This window comes from Xenopus laevis, chromosome 7S (genome assembly GCF_017654675.1).
Source record: "Xenopus laevis strain J_2021 chromosome 7S, Xenopus_laevis_v10.1, whole genome shotgun sequence".
Lineage (NCBI taxonomy): Eukaryota > Metazoa > Chordata > Amphibia > Anura > Pipidae > Xenopus > Xenopus laevis.
The window spans coordinates 63,846,313-63,871,521 of NC_054384.1; the positions used below are offsets into that span (position 1 = coordinate 63,846,313).

The following is a 25,209-nucleotide window of genomic DNA, read 5'->3' on the forward strand; positions in this document are numbered from 1 at the left end:
TTAAGATGTGTTTCTAAGTACGATAAGAGTTCAGCAGTGGCAAAACATCTATTAGAGAAACACGACGGTAGTACATGCATCTCTTTTCAAATTATTGATCTAGTAAACCCAGGTGTCAGAAAAGGAGATATGGAAAAGCGACTCCTCAAGAGGGAGGCCTTTGGATTTACACTCTAGATACCATTATGCCCAGCGGCCTGAATAGGGATTGGGAAGTTAGTCTCTTTGTAGATTGACTGAGTTACATTACATGATTTGACAGCTTTCTATTTTTGTGGCTACATCTTCCCCCTCTTTCTCTTGCGAGATTGTATTCTAGATGTGGATACATTAGTATAGTTATATATATATTTATTGTTTTTATGTATTATGGCAATTACACTGCATTCTGTATATTATATCGTTTACCAATATGTATCCCCAATGTTACAATCTCCTCCAAATTGCATTCTGCTAAATTATACAATAAGCACACATGAGTATATATTGTATGTAGACGGTCCTTATTATATTATATATTTCAATCTATATTAACCCAGAATAATTCTTTATACTATTAGGGTGTAAAGTGATTAATTCTTTAAGGGCCATATTTATACTATTCATATTCATTTATGATGGGCGATAGTAGTGACTGTGTGTTTTTATATATCTGTCTTTGTAGCATTTAATTTATAACTTAATTACTATGTTGTTTTATCTATTTCCCTAAGTGAACAGCAGAGGGGGTTAGCTACATATACGGGTATCTGGCAGAGAGCGCATTGGCTTCTTGAGGAAGTGACTAGTTTGAGTCACGAAACATGTCAAGCCATGCTCTCACTCTGCCTGCAATTCATTTACGTTTGCACAATGCTTTTAATGCAACATTCTGAATAAAATTGAAATTTTTTTAACCGTGTTGGCCCATGGATCCAGTGTTTCTGGCAGCCTGTCTGTGTGCTTTCTGAATTGTTGCTTAGTGAACCACATGACTGGAGTGGTAAGGCTGCTTGTTACTCACTTGAGGATCGCTGCTCTCCTCTCCCAGGACCTTCACTTCGGCGCTTCTAGTTTTCATATGGAGCATAGGGAAGGCAGGGCATTGAACACAGAGGGGGCAGAGGGCATGGAACACAGAGGGGGCAGAGGGCAGGCAGGGCATAAAAAAAATTTCATAAATAAGTAGGCTCCAATAAGCTCTTAAATTAAGGGCACACACCATACAGAGACACGTCCAGCAACAGCAAATGTAAGTATGTAAAAGATTAGCAGCCTCCACTGAATAGCAAACGCCCCCATATTACAGTAAGGAAGACCGCAGTAAAATCCTGCCCCAAGAAAAAAACCTAATGCTACCCAGCTCAGCCCCATACTCATTCAGTGCTGCACTGTGGCAGGGTTCTTCTCCAGCCCAGGCAATCCCCGATTGACCACCATTTGAAGAAGGCGCCGAATATGCGCTGAATGTCACGTGACGGAGACGTTCCCCGAGACATTCGCGTGTGTGTGACGTCACCCACGGCCTGTTAGCAACTTGGAACTAGCAGCTACCGTGACAGGACAGGGAAGGTAAAGTACAGGGAGACATAAGCACAGCGGGGGCAGGATGAAAACAAGCTCTCAGCTGGGGGTTATTCTGATGATTATTATTATTTATATGGGATGCAGAGACAGACCCGGGGAGCAGTGACAGCCATCCTCTTCGTTTGAGATAAATAGACATAGGGGGGGGGCAGTGACAGCCATTCTGTGTTGATATGAGATACAGGGACAGACTATGGAAAATTGACAGCAAGTTATTATTTATATGGGATGCAGAGGCAGACTGGTGGAGCAGTGACATTATTTATATGGGTACATAGACTGGATGGGACAGTGTCAAGAATGATTTATATGGTTTATATGGTTTACTAAAGACAGGTTGACCGCCAGGCATTATTTCAATGGGCTGCAGAGACCAATTGGGGGAGCAGAGCTGTATTGTTTATATAGAATACAGAGAGGCTGGGAGAGACGTAACAGGCATTATTTAGATGTGGATACAGAGAAAGACTGGTGGAGCAAAGACATGTGTTATTATATGGGGTAGAGACTGGGGGAACAATGATAGACCTCACAAATAATGGTGCAGGAAATTGGCACCAATGCTGCGCTCCATCTAAAGTCACTTATCTGTGCCTATGTGACATTCTCTTAACAATTCATTTTTGTTCAGTTTCATCTTGTTTACCTTTCTGGACTTTGTGTTCACTCTTTTCCTGATTTATGTTGTTTTTTTTGTGTGTTTTCATCTACTTATGGCCATCCTAGTCTATTTGGATATGGGTGTATCTATGGGATATTTTGACATTACCAAACTGTATAATATGTATTTTTGTTTATTACTTAACTGGTATACCGTTAGTAAATATTTAGTATTCTCTTAGCACTAAATTATTATCTGCATTATTTTTGTAGTGACATGGTCATTTGCGTTGTATATGGCTATTGTCCATGAGTTGCAGTAATAATAGTCAAAGAAAACAATCAAACAAAAATAAGCATGTTTGACTATCCACTTACGTTGTCTCGTGCTGCTCCTTATCTCAAAGCCTACTATAGTCTGCAGTTTAGGAAAGGGAGGGGTGTGTTATATGGTTAACAACCCAATTTTCCAATTTATAATAGCAAAATTTTGACTATATGGATTGTTTTTATTATTAAAAGAATACGCAGAATACATTTCCAGCACGTTTTTTGATTTTGTATGTACTTTTCTCATGTTAAGCATATGTCTATACTAGCCCTGTAAATGGTTTGTGAAAATCTTTAATCCATGCTCAGGTAGCAGTTCTCCTTTTTCTGTAGAGGCTGAATATATCCACTTTTCATATTTTTGTATAAATCCAATATTTCAAAATCTTTAATTCCATACTGGCTACAAACTCTCAACTGATCAGCACAAGTGTTAGATATGTTTATCCTGTGCCTTTTCTCCTTTTTCCAGCTTGAATGGCTGACCCCATGGCTACACAGCAGCTTGTTTATATAAACTATAGTCGAGTTGCTGAATTAAACAAACCAGTTTTACCAGTGCAGGCCAATAGTGCATTATATTTTAATGAATTTAATACACTTTCATTTGTTGGTGTTACTGCTCTTTTTACTCTTAAAAGCAAAAATATGTTTTTTTTTGTACCCACTGCAAATCTGTGTATCGATTTAATGCTTCATTGAGTCAGCTCAGTGCTTAAAATAGGCCAATTAAAGGGATTCTTTCATGATTGTTATGGTGTCGTTTTTATTTCTAAATTACACTGTTTACACTACAAATAATTCACTCCACCGCATAAAATTTCATTCCTGAACCAGTAAGTGTATTTTTTTTACTTGTAATATTGGTGTGTAGGTGCATCTCAGGTCATTTTGCCTGGTCATGTGCTTTCAGAAAGAGCCTGTGCTAAACTATGGAACTAGGCTATTGTTTCTCATACTCAATGTAACTGAATGTGTCACACTGGGACCTGGATTTTTACTACTGAGTGCTGTTTTTGGATCTACCAGGCAGCTGTTATCTTGTGTTAGGGAGCTGCTATCTGGTTACTTTCCCATTGTTCTATTGTTAGGCTGCTGGGGGGAAGGGAGGGGGTGATATCACTCAAACTTGCAGTTTGCTCTTTTGAAACAGAGATTTCAGTGCAGAATTCTGCTGGAGCAGCACTATTATCTGATGCATTTTGAAAAAAAAAACATGTTTTCCCATGACAGTATCCCTTTAAGTAAATGAAAGAGGGAGTGTATTTCTTGGTAATTGTTTAATTTTAGCAGGGGGAAGGCAGTTCAGGGAGATTGTCGCCCACAGAAGAGGCGATTAGTCGCCAGGTGACTAAATCCCCCCCGAATCTGCCTGTGTGCCCCTGCCCAAAAGAAAATAAGATATATTCCCCCATATGTAATATAAGGCACTAAGTTTGCCCAGATGTAGTAACCCATGACAACCAATAAGATTCTTTCATTTAAACAGGTGACAAGTACATGCTACCTGCTGATTGGTTGCTATGGGTTGTTGCCCCTGGGCAAACTTAGTGCCTTTTATTACATAACATTGTCTCTAAAACATCTATTCAAAATTACTACTTACATTGTAGTATACTACTGCAGTTTGGATACCTTAGAGCTGGGGTACCCAACCTTTTGTGTCCGTAAGCCTCATTCAAATGTAAAGAAAGTTGGACAGCAACACAAGCATGAAAAGAATTCCTGGATGTGCCAGATTTGGACTGTGATTGGCCATTAGTAGTTCCTATGTGGACTGGCAGCATACAGGAGGTTTTGTTTGACAGTACCCTGTTTTTATACAACTAAAGTTTGCCTTCAGGCCAACAATTTACAAATAAGAACCTGGTTTGAGGCCACTGGGAACAACATCCAAGGGGTCAGTGAACAACATGTTGCTTGTGAGCCACTGGTTGGGAAACGTGGCCTTAGGGCCACGGCGATGGGCATTCCTTTGTTCCACTGACTTTTGATGAAACCGCAATAGATGCCCCTGTTTGTCATCATTCTTGATTTTACTATGGTGTTTTTACTGAAGGACAAACACCATATTGAACATGCACAGAACTGTGACAGGCAGACTGCAGTGCAAAACAAACATCTCCAGGAGATTGGGTGTTACTTTGTCTTTAAAGTTTACTTTGACTCAGTCTTCTGAGCCACCAGTATGAAGAATTTGGTTTAGCTTTTCTGTTTCAATGCTCACGTATCTCTGGGCGCCCATTGATTACATGCATAGATGACACTTTTTTTTTAATATAAACTGAAAAGCAGGAGACCTACAAACCCATAATCTTTTAGCATTTGCCCTGAGGCAGAGTATGTGTAGAAATGTTAACAACGGCAAAGGTGCGGATAATAGTTTTTCTTCTGTTGCTTTTAAATAAATTCATTAACTGTATGACTGCTTTTAAAATTCCAGTGCTAGGATTGGCTTTTTATATTGTTACTCAGGTGTTGCTGGCGGCAGCAGTGTGCACCAAGGCTGGTAAGGCCATTGTATCGAGGCAATTTGTTGAGATGACCCGCACACGTATCGAAGGACTTTTGGCCGCTTTTCCAAAGCTTCTGAACACAGGAAAGCAACATACGTTTGTTGAGACTGAAAGTGTTCGGTATGTTTACCAACCCATGGAGAAGCTCTACATGGTTCTTATCACTACCAAGAACAGCAACATCCTGGAGGACCTTGAAACACTCAGACTGTTCTCGAGGGTGGTAAGTACACAGAGTGTTCTGCTCGGACACCTGTACAATTAAGGGTCTGGCCACACGGGCAGATTCGTCGAGATTAGTCACCAGGCGACATCTCCTCTTCTTCGCGACTAATCTTCCCCGATCTGCCTTCTGCCGGCTAAAATGAAAATCACCTGGGGGTAGGCACTCGGAGCGCTTCGTTTTGTGAAGTCTGCGTAATTGCCTCACGAGGAAACTTCGGGCGACTTCGGAAAACAAAGTGCTCTGAATATCTGCCTCCAAGCGATTTTTATTTTAGCCGGTGGAAGGCAGATCGGGGAGATTAATCGCAGCGAAGAAGAGGGGATTTGTCGCCCTGGCGACTAATTTCCCCGAATGGGCCTGTGTGGCCAGACCCTAAGATTTAAAATGGAAGGCCATTAAGGAGCATATTTATCAAAGGTCTAGTTATAGAGTTTTTCTTTACCTTGAATGAACTCAAATGACCTCGAAACTTGAATAGTATCTTATTTAAGAAAAAACTCAAAAGAATATTACTGACCTGAAATTGAATTTGACTAAACTCGAATAGAGTTTTTTTTTTCTCCAAAAAAAAATAAATTTGAATATCAGGAAAACTATTAACATCTTCAAATGGGTCACTGGACCTCTGCCATTGACCTCTACATGAACTCGCCAGGTTTTGCGTGGCGTACTATCGAATTTGAGGTGTTCCCAAGGTCAAGGTATGATAAATCTCGAATTCCAGTTTGAATTTAAATTCGAATTTACAAGTCAAACCATAATAAATCTAACCTTAAAGGGTTTTTTGTTTTTTTTTTAAATTCCTTGTTTTGTCTTAGTTGCAATCCTGTGTGAAAATGTGTGGTGACTACTTCAGCTCCTTCCACACTCAATGATGTATGCTTATCTGCTTTGTCTCTCCCCAGTCCCCTTTCTACAAGCTGACACACTTCAGGAGTGTACACTTAAAGTAAATGATGACATAGCACAAGCACGCTATGTATACATGACTGGTATTTATGGGAACAGAGAATCTCTGTAACATGTATTCAACATTGATAAGCATCTCAAGGTTTACAATATATGATGTTATGTATGTGTGTGTGTATATGTATATACACACACACACACACACACCACATCATATATTGTCAAGCTTGAGATGCTTATCAATGTTGAATACATGTTACAGAGAGTCTCTGTTCCCATAAATACCAGTCATCGGGGGAGAAGACATTTAGCTTTATATACTAGTATTAGTATTAGAACATATCTATATATCTATATATAGATAGATAGATAGATAGATAGATAGATAGATATGTGATAATACTAATATATAAAGCTAAATGTCTTCTCCCCCGATGACTATAAATGGTAACTGAGCCTCCATACTCTATATTTCAAAATGTGTTAATATGTTTTGGAATGGATGCAGAGTGTAGCATAGTGTAGGTTTGCTCATAATGTAAATTAACCTTTGGTCCTTACAATTTGCCAGCTCGACAAGGGTGGTAATTTTTTAATATATAGATGATCCATGCATATTTCATAATATATGTTGTTGTATGCTCCTAATCTAGATTCCGGAGTACTGCAGAGCTCTGGAAGAGACCGAGATTTCAGACCACTGCTTTGACCTGATCTTTGCATTTGATGAGATTGTAGCTCTTGGATACAGAGAGAATGTGAATTTGGCTCAAATAAGAACTTTCACAGAGATGGACTCACATGAGGAAAAGGTGTTCCGGGCAGTCAGAGAGGTAAGGCTACATTACATGTACAATAAAGATTTAGAGCTTAGTGTCAGACAAGAGGATGGAGGTCCCTGCCCCATATAACTTACAATCTAAATGGAAGGGTAACTTACAGACACAAATAGGTGGGATATTAAATGCTGTAGGTTACAGTGAGGGACACTGCCATATGAAGTTCATGAGGACGAGTTTGTAAGTTATTCTTTGTTTTATGGGAAGCCACAATAAGGACTTATGCAGGAGGTATGGCATATCATACTTATGGAGAATGTTCTCTTTAATCTGTAACTTAAGAATCAGTCTGAATCTCGTTACACTTTCTGATCTTAGCTCTTATTTCTTTTCAGTGTATAACTGGTTTGTCCTTTAATTAGCTGTAGTAATGGATATTTAATGATCCATTAAAGAAAGTTATGGAAGTAACTATATAGCCACAGGCACTTTTTCCTAACCTTCGTTTCTATTGACCTTGATTGGTACCATCGATTAGTTTAGAGAATTTGAGTTCTTATATTTTACCAAGGGTATTCTGAACCCTCTGCACTTTTATCAATACGTTTGTGGGATGTCAAAATAATTACTATTGGGATTTTTATCAGAACCTTAATGCAGTGCACCTTTCTGCACCATTTCTGACGCATGTTTCGGTCAGCAGAGAAGCACCCAAAATCACCTCTTTTAGCTCCCGTTTAACTTAAAGGAGAAGGAAAGCCACCAAAGCAGTTTATTGCCAATAGATTAGCAATAATAATGCAAGCTACAACACTATATTTATTCCGCAGAATGCTTTACCATACCTGAGTAAACTCTAGAAGCTCTCTCTGTTTGTTTAGGATAGCAGCTGCCATATCAGCTTGGTGTGACATCACTTCCTGCCTGCTCATAGCTCTGGGCTCTGATTACAGCAGAGAGGGAGAGAGGAGCAAACTGAGCATGCTCAAGCCCTAGCCCTGGAGGTTTATGCTGAAAACAGGAAGTCTGATACAGAAGCCCATGTGTACACAATAGAGGAAAGAAATGCTGTGCTTTTTTGACAGAGGACTCAGAGCAGCATTACTTTGAGGGTTGACTGGTGTATTTATATAGACCTTTCTTACTTCATTTTAGCCTTTTCTTTAAGGCTGGTATGCATTCTCTGCCTGTTCACTCAGCTCATGGGGCAAACAGATCAGAACAGCAGAAAGTGAGGAGGAGCTGAATGTCTTCACTTCCTCACCTGCTGATGCATTGCTTTAGTCAATGTAGTGCATCAGCCCAATTTCTGAACAGACCTGGATACATAGCACATGGCTATCGATCAGAATTAGTGCCCCCCCCATTCACATTTAATAATAATCATATATATTTATATAATATTTTTTTTTTTATTTAAAATTTTTATTTTCAAAGATCAGCATGTAGCAAAAATGGGTACATAGTAAAACTCAGAATCTGCAGGCACTGGACAATTCCCAGGCTGCAGCAGTATTGTGTCGCATTGGTACATAAAGTACATTCCTGAGTTGTGTAATAGAGTAGCCTAAGTAGCAGGCAAGGAAATTATACAAAAAAGAAAAGAAAAAGGAAGAATGAAAATGAAGAAAAGAAATGATCAAAAGGAAACAGATAAACCAAACAAACATTTGCCTTTAACACGTGCGAGTACTGTCGTCATTTCTGCACTTACAGGTTCAGCATTGGGTCAAGAAAATTTAGGGTATCCCTTGAGTCAGAGTGGGAGGGCAACTAAGAGCATTTAGGTTAAAGAGATATTTCGGTATGATAACCAGGGGGACCAGACTTTGTGGAAAGATTTCTGCGCACCATTTGTGTAGCTAGTTAGTTTCTCCAGAATGAGATCATTATCCAGCCTCCGTTTAACCTCAGGAAAGTCCAAGATGGGAGACTTCCAGGCTGCTGCAATGACCTGTTTGGAGGCAGAGAAAATATGCGTTATTAATTTCCTGGTGAATTTGTTAATTCCTGGGATTCGCTTGTTGATCAATGCTTCCCCTGGATCCTTTTTAAGTGAAAGTCCTGTCACATTTGTAATCATCGTGTATATTCGTATCCAGAAAAGGACTGCCTTGGGGCACTCCCACCATATATGTAAATACGTATATAATATTATTTTTAAGGGTATTGTCCACATTAAACTTGCATGTGTGCAAAATAGTTAAATCCGAATGCTTTCCCCAAAACATTTAAAAAAAAAAAAAGTTTCTGATTTGTGTTTATGTAATTTTCTTTCTACATTCTTTACAGACACAGGAAAGAGAAGCCAAGGCAGAGATGAGACGTAAGGCCAAGGAGCTTCAGCAGGCCAGAAGGGATGCAGAGCGGCAGGGAAAGAAGGCCCCTGGATTTGGCGGATTTGGAAGTTCAGGTGGCTCCTCCATGTCTAACAATGCAGTGTCGCTGATTTCAGAGACTATTATTGAACCAGAGAAAACAAAGAGTGCTCCTGTTCCATCAAGGTATACAAGGGAGAATACATTTAAGAAATGTAACTGCAAACCAGATTAAAATAGAAGCAAATCTACCTTAGCAGTTTATTGCCAATAGATTAGCCACAATAGTGCAAGCTATAAAACTATTTATTCTGCAGAATTCTTTACCATACCCGAGTAAACAGCTCTAGAAACTCTGTTTGTTTAGGAAAGCAGCTGCCATATTAGCTTGGTGTGACATCATTTCCTGCCCGAGTCTCTCCCTGCTCCCTCATAGCTCTGGGCTCAGATTACAGCAGAGAGGGGAGGAGGGAGAGAGGAGCAAACTGAGCATGCTCAAGTCCTAGCCCTGAAGGTTTAAACTGAAAACAGGAAGTCTGATACAGAAGCCCATGTATACACACTAGAAGGAAAGAAATGCTGTGTTTCTTTTGATAGAGGACTCAGAGCAACATTATGTTGAGGGTTTACTAGTGTATTTATATAAAGTAGACCTTTCTGATAAAGATTACTTAGTTTTAGCCTTTCCTTCTCATTTAACTGCATATTATTATTATTATTTAGTGGGAAGTGTAGAATTATGGTTATCAAAAAGTGTTTAGATGAAGCTTATTTTCTTGCCACCTGTAGGCCTTCTGGTTCTGGCAAAGCCCTGAAACTTGGAGCAAAAGGAAAGGAGGTGGATCATTTTGTGGACAAACTGAAATCTGAAGGAGAAACTATCGTCACCCCTTCATCTGGCAAGAGACCGTCAGAAGTGGCCAAAGTGCTTGCTCCCCCTGTGAACATGGAGAGGTCAGTGTTGAGTGTTGAGAATTTACAATGACAGTCTGATATTTTCAGTTGTGGTAAAATAGGCTTCAATCTGTTTTAACCGGTATTTTCTGTGCGGTATCAATAGAAAAGTTATTTTTTTATATCTGTAACAATTTGTTGGTTAAACAAAACAAGCTTGTGCCAAATCGCTTTCCTTTCATGCTATAATCCCTATGTCTGCTTTGCATCTCCCAACGGGGCCATGGGAATATTTTTTCAGTGAAATGTGAACAGATTTCTGATACTTTTTTTTTATTTTGTAGAAAAACAACCCTTGACATTTTATAGACTAAATCTTTATTTTTATCCACAGTGTTCACTTAAGAGTTGAAGAAAAAATCTCCCTTACCTGCAGTCGTGATGGAGGCCTTCAGAATATGGAGGTCCATGGACTTATCATGCTCAGGGTGTTGGATGACAAGTTTGGCAGGATTCGTGTCCACATTGATAATGAAGATAAAAAAGGAGTACAGCTGCAGGTAAGGAATCAAAATGGATTAATATTAATTTTAAATACACAAACAAGTAGACCTTTTTAACAATGTCTTTGTATACCATGCTTTGTACACTCATTTACAGTGGTACAGTGGTGGAAAGGCTGAAAAATTAAGTGAAATCTTTTTATAGACATTCAGTCTGATTATCAATGGATGCCATATATTATTTTGTTTTCTTGTCTCAGACTCATCCTAATGTAGACAAAAAACGTTTCACTTTGGATTCGGTAATTGGGCTGAAAAACCCGGAAAAATCCTTCCCCGTGAATAGTGATGTGGGCGTCTTGAAGTGGAGACTACAGACCACAGAGGAGTCTTTTATTCCCCTCACCAGTAAGTACTGAGTTAACTTGGTTACAAACAGGACGCCCAAATCCATATTAAAGTTGATATTACACATTAATATATGGACAAGCCTTATTTAAAAGATCGCCACACACAGCATATGAGATAAGAATGAAAACCAGGTAAAGTGAAAAATAGCTAATTGTTTCAAGCAATACTGACTTGAGCCTAAAATAATGAATTAAAATACTATATTTTATATACCAAATCTTCTGTACTAGTCTTTTCTCCTTCACTTATTGACACTTATATGTTTTTATTAAAGGAACAGGAACACCAAAAATGAAAATGTTTTAAAGGAATGACAATGATGTACTGTTGCCCTGCACTGGTAAAACTGAGTTGTTAGATACAGAAAGCTGCAAGCTGCTGTGTAGCCACAGGGGCAGCCATTCAAAGCTGAAAAGGGAGTAAAGGCACAGAACTCATAGCTGATAAGCTCTGTAGTATACAATGGGATTCTTCAGAATTTATCTACTGTGTATCCTGGGCTTGAATGGCTGCCCGAAGTCTACACAGCAGTTTGTTTATATAAACTACAGTTGTCTTTCTGAAACAAATACACCAGGCAGGTCCAAAGTCTGCGGACCAATTGCGGCCTGTTTTCAAATTTACAATACGTCAAACCTTAGCGTGGTAATGGCGGAGCCTATGAGATTTTAGAATCGTATTTATCAATTGATGAAATCTAAAGGTTACCATCTAGCATAGAACTACACCGGGGGGCCAGAAAATGCCTTAACTGTTTGTAAAAAGGATGAAATAAAATTGCTAACAAAACATTTTAATATGTGTGCAAATGTCTTTTTCTTACCTTAGTTAACTGTTGGCCATCAGAAAGTGGGAATGGCTGTGATGTTAACATAGAATATGAGCTTCAAGAAGAAAGGCTGGAGCTGAATGACGTTGTCATTACCATTCCTCTACCGTAAGTGATGCAAACAAGGCACAACATTTACAGTGTAAACATGGGTATAGCAACAATCTCATTCTCTCCTTTTTGCAGGCAACCTATTCATAGTGTGTGTTTTTCCTGAAGGTCCAAGTATAAGGATGTTCTGTATTCAGTATTAAGCTACGACTCCTATTTATAGCTTGGAAGAATCTCCCCCTAGTGATATTCTATGGATGCTACATATTACCATTGGCAGTATACAGTTAGGTCCATAAATCTTTGGACAGACAACTTTTTTTCTAATTTTGGTTCTGTACATTACCACAATGAATTTTAAATAAAACAACTCAGATGCAGTTGAACTGCAGAGGTTGAACAAAAAGATTGCATAAAAATGTAATCACTTCATTTCAGGGGCTCAAAGGTAATTGGACAATTGGATATTTTATGGGCAGGTGTGGGCAATTCCTTTGTTATGTCATTATCAATGAAGCAGGTAAAAATCCCTGTAGCTGATATGAGGGGGGTACTTGTACTTGGAAGATTTTGTTGTGAACAGACAACATGCAGTCAACGGAGCTCTCCATGCAGGTGAAACAAGCCATTCTTAAGCTGCAAAACCAGAAAAAACCCATCCGAGAAATTGCTACAATATTAGGAGTGGCAAAATCTACAGTTTGGTTCATCCCGAGAAACAAAGAAATCACTGGTGAGCTCAGCAACGCAAAAAGACCTGGACGTCCACAGAAGACAACAGTGGTGGATGATCGCAGAATCATTTCCATGGTGAAGAGAAACCGATTCACAACAGCCAAACAAGTGAACAACACTCTCCAGGAGGTAGGCGTATCGATATCCAAGTCAACCATAAAGAGAAGACTGCGTGAAAGTAAATACAGAGGGTGCACTGCAAGGTGCAAGCCAATCCTAAGCATCAAGAATAGAAAGGCTAGATTGGACTTTGCTAAAAAAAACCTCTAAAAAACAACTGAAAGCTGCTACAGTAAAGGCCTGGCAGAGCATTAAAAAGGAGCAAACCCAGAATCTGGTGATGTCCATGAGTTCAAGATGTCGGCTTGTCATTGCCAGAAAAGGGTTTTCAACCAAGTATTAGAAATGAACATTTTATTTTCAGTTTTTTAATTTGTCCAATTACTTTTGAGCCCCTGAAACACCACGCCAGCAACAATGCTTCAGCAATGGCAGCATAGGTATTCCCCTGTACTAAGCACAATTCAGCAAGAACTGTCCCTGTTTGCTATTTTGCTCATAGCCTATACAGAGTGATCCAATAAAACTATGGCAGCATAGGATTTCCCTTGTACTAAGCACAATTCAGCAGGAACAGTCCCTAAGTTTGCTCATAGCCTATACAGAAAGATCCCATAAAACTATGGCAGCATAGGATTTCCCTTGTACTAAGGTTTGCTCTTTTGAAAAACGGATTTCAGTGCAGAATTCTGTTGGCACAACACTATTAACTGATGTGTTTTGAAACAAAAATGTTTTCCCATGACCGTATCCCTTAAGCACAATCCAGCAGCAACCGACCACTAAATTTGCTCATAGACTGTACATCGAGATCCCATAAAACTATGGCAGCATATCTATTCCCCTGTACTAAGTACAGTTTAGCTGGAACAGTCCGTAAGTTTGCTCAAAGCCTGTACAGAGAGATCCCTGTATAACTAAACCTGCAGCCTTGTGCCTTTATATGGCCAGAGGACCACTAACTTGTAAAATCCTTATAATTTACAGTAGGGGTACATTATGCATTATAATACACAAAATATACTCATTGTTCCCTGTATAACTCAGCCTGTATCCTTGTTCCTTTATATGGTCCCAGAAATGTTTCACCGTCCCTCTCTACTATAGCACCTCATCTATTCAATGTGGCAAAACTGCTGATCCCCACATGATAGAAATCGCTGCAGCCCCCAATAATCCAGGACTGGATAAACAAAATGAGTGAATTATACCATTCTGAGGAAATCTCAGCTACAGCCCCTGAATATGTCACTAAATTTACAGCTAAATGGATATACTGGACCCTCTGTAAAGGGGTTGTTCACCTTCCAAACACTTTTTTCAATTCAGTTGTTTTTAGATTGTTCCCCGGAAATGAAAACTTTTTTCAATTACTTTCCATTATTTATTTTTTACGGTTGAATGTTGAAAGTTGAATGTTCCTGTCTCTGGTGTTTGATTCTAGCAGCTCAGTAAATCAGGTGCAGACTCTGAACTGTTACAATTTTGGAACATTAAGTTGATACATTTCTCAGCAGCTTCTCTGGAGTATTAGCAACTATTGTATCAATTCTAACAGCTGCCTGTAATGAAACCCAGAGATTCTGCTCAGCAGGGACAAAGATAAGAAATGTATCAACTAAATGTATCCATTTAGAACAGTTTACAGGGTCGGCGACCCCCAGGGCTGCTGCAGAAGGTAAAAAATGACACTTTACACTTCAATATTTGAAAAACTGTGACACATAGAAAATAGAAAGTCATTGGAAAATGTCATTATTTCTGGTGATCTATCGGAAAACAACTAGTTGTCTGAAGGTGAACCATCCCTTTAATGAGAGGCTGGGTTGTGCGCTGGGCCCCTCGGAAGTGCCAATTTAAAAAAAAGCACCCAAATTGCCTACCTCTACAGCCACTCTGAAGATAATCCTCCCAGCCGCTCCTAAATGAATCGTTCTAGACACTTTGCAGATAATCCTCCCAGCCGCTATGAAGATAATCCACACAACCGCTCTGGAAATAATCCTCCCATCTGCACTGCGGATAATTCACTCAATCCATATTAAGATCATCTGCTCAATCACAACAAAGAAAATCCTCCCAAAAGCTTTTAAATTAATCCTCTCAGTTTCCTCTCAATCGCTCTGAAGATGATCCTCCCAGCTGCTCTGAAGATAATCCTCCCATCTGCACTGCGGATAATTCACTTAGTCCATATGAAAATAATCCTCTCAGTCGCAATGAAGAAAATCCTCCCATCCGACCTGAATATAATCCTCCCAGCCGCTCTGAAGATAATCCTCAAAACCGCTCTGGAGATAATCCTCCCATCCAATCTGAAAATAATCCTCACAGCCGTTTCGAATATTATTCTCCCAGCAGCTCTGAGGCTATGGATACACGTGCGGATGTTCGGCGCAGTTTCAGTGCAGTTTTTAAAAAAGCCGACCTCTGCATAAAAACCGCGTTGCGAACCTCTGTGAAAATCCACATGTGTCAATAGCCTGAAGATACACCTCCCAGCCGTTCTGACGGTAATCCTCCCATCCGACCTGAAGATAATCCAACCTCTCGGAAGATAATCAAGCCGCTCTGAAGATAATCCATCTGCTTTGAAGATAATCCTCCCAGATGCTCTGAAGATAATCCTCAAAGGGCTCCAAAAATAAACCAGGCACTTTGAAGATAATCCTCCCAGCCGCTCCAAAGATAATACTCCCAACCCTCTGCAAATAATCACACAAAATGAGGTCTCAAAAGTAATTGCTTTATTGGGCCAACTTCCAAATTCCTTTCTTAAAGAACAAAAAATCATTATCCTATTTATCCAGATTAGCATCCAGGCAATCCTAGCTCCCCAACTGGTAGAAATCTTCAGTACAGGTATGGGACCTGTTATCCAGAATGCTCAGGGTTTTCTGGTAAACCTTTCCGTAATTTGAATCCTCATACATTTAGACTACTAGAAATTCATTTAAACAATAAATAAACCCAATAGGCTGATTTTGCTTCAAATAAGGATTCATTATCACTTAGTTTGGATCAAGTACAAGGTACAGTTTAATTATTACAGAGAAAAAAGAAAACTGTTTTTAAAATTTTGGATAATTTGAATAAAATGGAGTCTATGGGAGAAAGCCTTCTTGACATTCAGGGCTTTCTGGATTACAGGTTTCCAGATAACAGATCCCATACCTGTAAAACAAATTAAGCAAGTGGTCCTAGAACTACCACAAAATATACAACATGAAAAAAACCTTCTGTAGAATTTTACACCAACCACATCACACTAAAAACCTAAAAAATGGGCTCTATGCAAAAAATAACCCACAATATCAACCCCCCAATATCTCCCACAGCAATGCTGGACTAAATACAAACATGTTCTGTACCGACCAAAGCCATAATACTTACCATGAGAGTGTCCCAGGCAAACGTCTTCCTCTGTCTTCTGATCTCTCTTCTATCCCTTCTGCTATATCCTTCTCTTTTCTTCAGCTTCTCACTTGCATATTCCTGATAAAGACAAATGTAAAAAAATCCATTAAAAAAACTATATTATGTTTTTTTTTGACAACATAAACTTTTCAAATCTGCCATAATTTTTGTACAATTCCATTTCTGTAACAAGATATAGACTAAAAAAATGGAGAAAATATCAAATTGAAAGTCACTTTATAAACCAACATACTTTAGGTTCCAAGTCCAAAACTCCCACTAACTGTAGGTTCACCCCACAGAATCATAGACTTTTTTTTTTGCAAAATACACACAATCACCAATATGAGCCCATAACCCTTTAGCCCACACAAAAACCTCTGGCTCACTGTCCTGACCTGACCTATGCTAACTGAGCCTCACACTTCCTACTCACTTGGGTCCTGGTTGTGGTTCTCCTGCAAGGTGGCTTCTTCAGTAGGTGTTCATCCTGTGATGCACATCTGTCCCTGTGGCTTGTCTCCAATTCTCTTCTAAACTCTACCCCTTTCTATGTGTTTCACTACTCCCCCTAGTGGCCAAACACTATATATACAGGTAACATAGATCCAACCCAACTCTACACTGCCATCTAGGAGCAGAAGTTGGTAATTACAATGCAATAACTTGTGAATGCCTTTAAAGACTAATGGCACACTGGGTGATATGATGCCCACATTTCGATTTGTGCTACCATGGGTGAAACATATCCCTGAAATGTTTTTCCACTGGCCAGGGCCAGAACTAGGAGCAGGCAGAAGAGGCAGGTCCTACGACTCAATGAAAGGGGGGCGCTGGGAGCTACCATTAAAAAAGTCTTCTACCTTCCCCAAGCCGGGTTTGCACCCCTTACTGCCCTTTGCTCTCCCCTCCCTCGTCACCCTCCCCTCCGTTGCTTTCTTTACCCACCCTTCGTCGCATTCTCCTCCCCTCCATTGCTCTCTCCTTCTTTGGGTGCATCCGGGTTGATCTGCCACCGACAATAAAGTAAATCGCCAGTCGGAAAACATACTCGGCACTTTTTTCCGAAAATGCAACTTCAGGTAACTTAAGGAACTTTTTATTACCAGCAAGGAAAACATTTTGACAGAGATTTGCATACATTTTATTTTCTGTATAATCTTGTCCAGCCCTAGAAGGGATTTTGATCTCCATCTCTTAATTCTGCTAAAAACATATAAACTTTAACTTAGTTACCATCAAGTACAAGACACTGTTTTATTATTAGAGAAAAAGGTAGTAATTTTTAAAAAGTATAGGTATTCCTTTGTACTATGCTTTATGCACTGAATCTAGGATTTGTATATTCAAATTAGGGGTGGGAAGGGAAATCATGTAAATATTTGTCACAAAACAAGGAATTAAAAATATTTTTTCCACTTTTTACATTCCTGTCACTATTCATATGCAAATTAAGATTCCGATTCGACATGGTATTCGGCCGAATCTTTAATTAAGGATTCTGGGATTTGGCCGAATCCCAAATACCACGACACCACTACACACTATGGGTGGCAACAAGACCCAGAGAGCATGCTCAGATGCAGCCGCCAGGCTGGAACTCTATGACTGGACTGCTCCACAAGATGGCGGCACAATGCTTTAAGACCAGGCTGCTATGCACCGCAATAAACAATTGCTGGGCAGCCCTATCTGTAAAAATAGGAGGTGGTTAAGACCGACCTCTCCCTCCCACAAGCTTACCTCCAGACACTGATAAAGAGGACAACTGGAGCGGAGAGAAGGATCTAAAGATTAGAGGACATGTGCAACCCCCTGGGGGTACAAGTGCACACTCTACAAAGCCAAAACCCAACCCTTGCATCCAAACTGGACAACAATGAAAACAGGCAGCTCAGGTATTCCTACGTTTGCTTATAGACTGTACAGAGAGATCTCAAAAAATAGGGAAGCACAATTCAGCAGGAACAGTCCATAAGTTTGCTCACAGCCTGAACAGAGTTCCCATAACTATGGCAGCAAAGGCAATCTCCTGTAATAAGCACAATTCAGCAGGAACATTCCCAAACTTTGCTCATAGCCTGTCAGAGAGATCTCAAAAAAATATGGCAGCATAGGAATTCCCCTGTACTAAGCACAATTCAGCAGGAACAGTGCCTAAGTTTACTCATCACCTGTATAGAGAGTTCCCATAAAACAATGGCAGCCGATCACCGTGATGATGGTCAATGTTCATGGGTCAAAGATCATGTGTCAAATGGCATGGGACAAAGGTCACGGGTCAAATGGCATTGGTCAAATGTTTGGGTCAGAGGGAAATCCTCCAAAGCATATGGCTGCACATATCGAACCCTATGATGGTGGTCAAAGGTCATGGTTCAAAGGTCATGAATCAGGGGTAACTCCCTCAAAGCAGATGGCGGCAAGGTCATGGGTCAGAGGGGACTCTGACAAAGCAGAAGGCTGCAAGAGCCACACCAAGGCAGACAAATGACAACCATTATGGCGGTCAATGGTCAAAGGTCAAATGGCATGGGTCAAAAGAGTGTACTCCGCCAAAGCAGATGGCTGCAAGAGTGCCCTTGAAGAAACGTAAGCAACTCCGCCAAAGCAGAAGGCTGCAAGAACCCACATGGCAGATGAGTGTGCCTCATGATGACGGTCAATGGTCATGGGTCAAAGGTCATAGGTCAGAGGGCACTCCACCAAAGCAGATGGCTGCAAGAGCCCCCACAGCTGATAGGAAAACCCCATGATGGCTGTCATGAAGGTCACGTGTCAAAAGTCGAAGGTCTAATGGCATTGAAGGCCGTCCAAGTAAAGGTACAGCTGCAAATTATGTTGTGCTGATCACACGAAGAAACTGGAGGGATATTGTTACATTTTTGTTTGACTTCCATACTCAGATTTTATCTTGGTGCTTACTAGCAGGGTGAAGGCAGGCTGGTATCACCTGTAGCAATAAAGAGCATGGGTTAAAGGTCACGCATAAGATACAAAGAATATAAATTGGTGTTTACGAAAAAAAGACCTCTGTTAGAATAAGGGCACAGCTAGGGGTCTGACTGGATGGCCTAGCAGAGGAATAAGCAAACCCCATGATGGAGACCAAATTGCATGGATCAGAGGGAACTCCCTCAAAGCAGATGGTGGCAACAGCCACTAAGGCAGACAAGTGACAACCATTGTGGTGGTCAAATTGTATGGGTCAAAGGTAATGGGTCAGCAGGCACTCCGCCAAAGCAGATGCTGCAAGAGCCCACAGGGCAGATGAGCATACCTCATGATAAAAGTCAACTGTCATGGGTCAAAGGTCATGTGTAAAATGGCATGGGTCATAGGGCACTCTAACAAAGCAGATGGCTGCAAGAGCCACCAAGGCAGACAAGTAACAACCATTGTGGTGATCAAAGGTTATGGGTCAAAGACAACTCTGACTAAGCAGGTGGTCGCAAGAGCCACCAAGGCAGACACGTGACAACTATTGTGGTGATCAAAGGTCATAGGTCAGATACCACTCTGCCAAAGCAGATGGCTGCAAGAGCCCACATGGCAGATGAGTATACCTCATGATGACGGTCAATGGTCATGAGTCAAAGGTCATGTGCAAAATTTGAGGGTTAGGTTAACCAGGAAGAGAGGGTGAAGTGAGTACGAGCAGAGTAAGGGGTCATGCAGGGTAACCTAGCACATGAATTAGTGAACCTCATTATGGCGGTCAAAGGGCTTGGGTTCAAGGTCATAGGTAAATTGCATGGGTCAAAGGGCATGGGTTAAAAGGTACTCCATCAAAGCAGAAGGCTGAAATTATCCATAAAGGAAGATGCTTGGGTTAGATAGTTGAGCTTTTGATTAAAAAGAAAGGGGAATTGAAGTGAGCAGAGTTAAGGGAGCATGGGGCAAAGGGGACCCCACAAGAGCAAATGTTGGTCAAAGTTCATGGTTTAAAGATATTTGGTTTAATGACATGGGTCAAAGGGCACGCCACCAAAGAACATGACTGCAACAGTCCCCAAGGCAGATAAGCGAACCTAATGATGGTGCTCAAAGGTCATGCGTCAAAGGTCATGGGTCTCTGACTAAGCAGGCGGTGGCAAGAGCCACCAAGGCAGACAAGTGACAACCATTGTGGTGATCAAAGGTCATGGGTCAAAGGCCATGGGTCAGATAGCACTCTGCCAAAGCAGATGGCTGCAAGAGCCCACAGGGCAGATAAGCGTACCTCATAACGGTCAATGGTCATGTTTAAAGTGGCATGAGTCAAAGGTCATGGGTCAGAGGGAAGTCTGTCAAAGCAGGTGGCTGCAAGAGCCACCAAGGCAGACAAGTGACAACCATTATGGTGGTCAAAGGTCATGGGTCAAAGGTATTGGGTCAAATGAGGGAATTCTGACAAAGCAGATGGTTGCAAGAGCCCCCAAGGCTAAGATCAGCAACCACAATGATGGTGGTCAATGTTCACGGGTCAAAGATCATGGGTTGAAAGTCATGGGTCAAATTGCATGGGTCAGAGGGAACTCCGATCACTGCCCTCTACAGAGAGAGCGCATAAAACGATTGCAGCATATGTATTCCGCTGTACTAAGCACAATTCAGCAGGAGCAGTCCCTAAGTTTGCTCATAAACTCTACAGAGAGATCCCAAAAAACGATGGTAGCATATGTATTCCCCTGTACTAAGCACAATTCAGCAGGAACATTCCCCTAAATTAGCTAATATACTGTACAGAGAGATCCCATTCAACTATGGAAGCAAGGTATTCCCTTGAACTAAGTACAATCAGCAGGAACAGTCCCCTACTTTTGCTCATAGCCTGCACAGAAAGATCCCATAAAATGATGGCAGCATAGATATTCCCCTGTACTAAGCATAATTCAGCAGGAACATTATCTAAGGAATGTGGGGTGACATATCTCATAGAGGGATCCCTCTTCCTACATACAGCGCTGCTTGTTTTTTAATTTGTTTTTAACCAGTACGACATGGCATGGAGGTAAATAAATATGGCCTTGTATTGATATTTTGAAATGTGTTTACTTATTACAATACAGTATTATGGGGCGTTGTGGCTAAGGGATTAAGTCCCAATTTTGTACATACATTATATATATATATATATATATATATATATATATATATATATATATATATATAGATATATAGATATATAGATACATATATAGATAGATATATACAGTAGATATATAGATAGATATATGGATATATATGGGTCACTAGTTTTCCTTCTCCTTTAAGATTGGTTGTGATCTAATAAAGACAATCTTCTAATTTAAAGCATAAGCAGTGAGTAACAGGCCCGAAGTAGCAATGGGCCTGTTCCATGGCATATTTAAAATGTAATTAGATGTAGACACACAGTGACGCACTTTCCTACCTCTACAGTCACAACAGCATGTTGGGAGTGGCGCTCTTTCTGCAGATAATGCTCCCAACCGCTCTGAAGATACTCCGGCCGCTCTGAAGGTAATCTTCCAAGACCCTCTGAAGATAATCCAGCCGCTCTAAAGATTATCGAGCCTATCTGAAGATATTCCAGCTGCTCCTCCCAGGAACTCTGCAGAGAAATCTTCCAGACGCTCTGCAGAGAAAACTCAGTCCTTCTGAATATAATCTTTCCAGCCGCTCTGAAGATAATCCTCCCTACCGCTCAGTAGATAATCCCCAAAACTGCTCTGAAGATAATCCAGCTGCTCCAAATATTATCCAGCTGCTTTGCAGATAATCCTCCCAGCTGCTCTGCAAATAATAACACAAAATGAGGTATCAAAAGTATTAACTCACCAAGAAATAGAGGAGGTCCAGGTGCACCACCCTGAACCTTCAGCTAGGGGAGCAGATGAAAACGGTATTATGCTGGAGCAGGCACTCATGGAACAATCTTCGACAGATGTGTAAAAAGAATGTAGTTTATTCAGAACTCAAAGGTACATTCTTTTTACATGTCTGTCTTAAAGATAGTTCCATGAGTGCCTGCTCCATCATTATACAGTTTTACAAGCTGACAATCTTAGCTCTCATGTGCAACAACATCCCTCCCCTACTACCCTGGCAGCTTTACACCAGGCTGAGAAAACATATTCTTATTACTTGCATAATAAAACTAAAAATAAACTACTCGTGTGTGTGGTCTGTACGGGGCGCTGAGCAGATGCGTGTTCTGGAGCTCCGTGACAACTATCCTGAATACCCCGGTGGCAACTGGCTAGAAGCTCAAATCCTATAAGTATGGCATACCCGACACCACTTCACACTATGGGTGGCAACAAGACCCAGAGAGAAAGCCCAGATGCAGCCACCAGACTGGAACACTATGCCCGGACTGCTCCTCAATATAGTGGCGTATCCCTTTCGCCGGAAGAAGAGAACACCACGCCAGCAACAATGCTTCAGCAATGGCAGCATAGGATTTCCCCTGTACTAAGCACAATTCAGCAGGAACAATCCACTACGTTTGCTAGTTTGCTCATAGAATCTACAGAGAGATCGCATAAACCTATGGCAGCATAAATATTCCTCCTTACTAAGCACAATTCAGGAGGAACAGGCCCTAAGATTGCTCATAGCCTGTACAGAGAGATTCCATGAATCTATGGCTGCATAGGTGTTCCCCCGCTGTATTAAATGGATACTGTCATGGGAAAACATGTTTTTTTCAAACACATCAGTTAATAGTGCTCCTCTGAAATTCATTCCTCAAAAGAGCAAACAGATTTTTTTATATTTAGTTTTTAAATTTGACATAGGGCTAGACATATTGTCAGTTTCCCAGGTGCCCAGTCATGTGACTTGTGCCAGCATTTTAGGATGGAACTGCTTTCTGGCAGGCTATTTCTCCTAAATGTAACTGAATTTGTCTCAGTGGGACTTGGCTTTTATTATTGAGTGTTGTTCTTAGATCTACCAGGGAGCCGTTATCTTGGGCTAGGGAGCTGCTATCTGGTAACCTTCCTATTGTTCTTTTGTTAGGCTGCTGGTGCTTGCAGTACAGCAGTAAAGAGTGACTGAAGTTTATCAGAGCACAAGTCATATGACTGGGGGCACTTGGGAAATTGACAATATGTCTAGCCCCATGTCAGATTTCAAAATTAAATATAAAAAAAAATCAGTTTGCTCTTTGAAAACGGATTTTAGCGCAGAATTCTGTTGGCACAACACTATTAACTGATGTGTTTTGAAACAAACATGTTTTCCCATGACCGTATCCCTTAATCACAATTCAGCAGGAACAGACCACTAAGTTTGCTCATAGACTGTACAGGGAGATCGCATAAAGTTGTGACAGCATAGGTATTCCCCTATACTAAGCCCAATTCAGCAGAAACAGTCTCTAAGTTTGCTCATAGCCTGTACATCGAGATCCCATAAAACTATGGCAGCATATGTATTCCCCTGTACTAATTACAGTTTAGCTGGAACAGTCCGTAAGTTTGCTCAAAGCCTGTACAGAGAGATCCCTGTATAACTCAACCTGCAGCCTTGTGCCTTTATATGGTTATAGAACCCTGGCCCAGTGCCCAAGGCCCACCCCAGATTCTGCCAAGCCCACACCACAGTAAAAAGCCCACATAGACATCAGCGCTAAAAACTAACCCCCCACACATAATTTATAAAAGCCACTGGTGGTCAGGACCACCCTACAAGTTAAAAAAAATCATTGGTGGCCAGCACCCTCCCCCTATAAATTAAAAAATACAAAAACCTTTGCACCAGGATCCCCAAAAAAACATTGGTGGCCATGGCCCCCTCTTAAAAGTTAAGAAACATTGGTGATCAGGGGCCCCATAGAATATTTAAAAAAAACTAAAAAAAAAACATTGGTAGCAAGGGGCCCCATAGAATATTTTTAAAAAAACATTGGTGGCCTGGGGCCTATATAGTATTAACATAATACCATACCTCCTAACATTTTGGAAATAAAAAGAGGGGCAAAAAGTTGGTGCAAATATTTTTTGACCACGCTCATTTTTGTGGCCACACTCCCTAATTACCATGTTCATTTTACAAAATTTGTCGGGTTATAAAAGTTTGAACATATTTCTGTTTTTTTTAGTTATTCCAGTTTTGCTAATGAAGGTGAATTTCCCTTTAAGCTGTGAGTCCCAAGGGACCTGTTATCTTATATTGTTACAAATACTTATTTGCGTATCTCGAAATTGTTACAAAAGTATCTTATCTGCTGCTCTGGCTGTTCTGGGCTCTCTGCCAAAAGCCAATTAAGTTAGCAACTTTGTTTCTTTTTCTTCCTGTTCAGTGCACAGAAAAACTTGACTTTCCAGTCCAAACGAGGGACTGCGGGTTGAGCAAAAGAGAGACTGTCCCTCTAAAAATGGGACAGTTGGGAAATATGTAATACATTAGCCAGGGGTTTAATAAAATAAAAAACACATTGTTCAGTGGACCGTACTTCTTACCTGGCTTTGGGTCCTTTCGAGGCTTCAGGACTTCAACTTTGGGTCTTTTTGTTTTCGCAGCTTTGAAGACCCCCCCACATGGTCTGTCATTTCAGGTACTTTAAAATCAACACATTTACAGCATTAATTTGTGGGGCAAAGATAGAAAAATGTACAGTCACCCAAAAAAACATCTATTTTCAGAAAGTAGACATTCCCCTGAATCCAAATTGGGTGTGCATGTCTTTCTACTCTGAAGCACCAAGCTGCGAGCCTTTCCTAAATTTGGTGATTTTGGAGATAGTTATGAAAATCACCTCATAACTTCTACCTTGCAGCATTTTACCTGCCACATACTATTAGGTAACAAGATAAAACACCCTAAATACGAAAGCCTGGGTCCCCTGAAAAGTTTGATACCCAAAATACTTAGATTTAATGAAGTATATAACATGTAAAGACCCCAAATCTACCTTGTGCATACTTTTGATGTCTTACACTCATTTATAAACATTGGCAGTTTTATGTGGGATAAAAGTTACAAATAATTAGGGTGACCCCTGAAAACCATATGATTTTGTAAACTACACATTATGATGAATCCAAAATGGGGGATTATGTATTTCCACTCCAAACTATGAAACTGCAAAGCAC

At 40.5% G+C, this 25,209-nt stretch overlaps 1 protein-coding gene and 2 long non-coding RNA genes across 4 annotated transcripts; 1 reads left to right on the forward strand and 2 right to left on the reverse strand.

Annotated features, from left to right (window-relative positions):
• The first annotated feature begins 4,902 nt into the window (after positions 1 to 4,902).
• On the forward strand, positions 4,903 to 12,254 carry LOC121396070 (coatomer subunit delta-like). Its single transcript, XM_041570669.1, has 7 exons — positions 4,903 to 5,235; positions 6,801 to 6,980; positions 9,219 to 9,430; positions 10,034 to 10,198; positions 10,533 to 10,698; positions 10,902 to 11,049; positions 11,881 to 12,254. The coding sequence occupies exons 1-7, from the start codon at positions 4,918 to 4,920 to the stop codon at positions 11,991 to 11,993; spliced, it is 1,302 nt and encodes a 433-aa protein (XP_041426603.1). The 5' UTR covers positions 4,903 to 4,917; the 3' UTR covers positions 11,994 to 12,254.
• Positions 8,319 to 16,180, reverse strand: LOC121396100. The gene is made up of 4 exons (XR_005962819.1): positions 16,121 to 16,180; positions 14,611 to 15,432; positions 10,569 to 10,692; positions 8,319 to 8,880 (listed from the first exon to the last, which is right to left on the reverse strand). It is a non-coding gene; the product is annotated as an uncharacterized LOC121396100 (long non-coding RNA).
• A 4-nt stretch (positions 16,181 to 16,184) lies between these two features.
• Positions 16,185 to 24,635, reverse strand: LOC121396116. Of its 2 annotated transcripts, XR_005962836.1 has the most exons (4): positions 24,577 to 24,635; positions 21,540 to 21,901; positions 17,093 to 17,153; positions 16,185 to 16,222 (listed from the first exon to the last, which is right to left on the reverse strand). It is a non-coding gene; the product is annotated as an uncharacterized LOC121396116 (long non-coding RNA). The 2 variants fall into 2 exon arrangements; XR_005962835.1 differs by lacking the exon at positions 24,577 to 24,635 and having other exon boundaries at positions 21,540 to 22,849.
• Between the last annotated feature and the right edge of the window lie 574 nt (positions 24,636 to 25,209).

What these genes read in the sequence shown, in the direction of transcription:
- LOC121396070 (XM_041570669.1), top strand. Translation starts at nt 4,918, where the DNA reads ATGACTGCTTTTAAAATTCCAGTGCTAGGATTGGCTTTTTATATTGTT. An exon ending in AGTGCTCCTGTTCCATCAAG is followed by an intron (nt 9,431 to 10,033) that starts GTATACAAGGGA and finishes TGCCACCTGTAG; the next exon opens with GCCTTCTGGTTCTGGCAAAG. An exon ending in GTCTTTTATTCCCCTCACCA is followed by an intron (nt 11,050 to 11,880) that starts GTAAGTACTGAG and finishes TTCTTACCTTAG; the next exon opens with TTAACTGTTGGCCATCAGAA.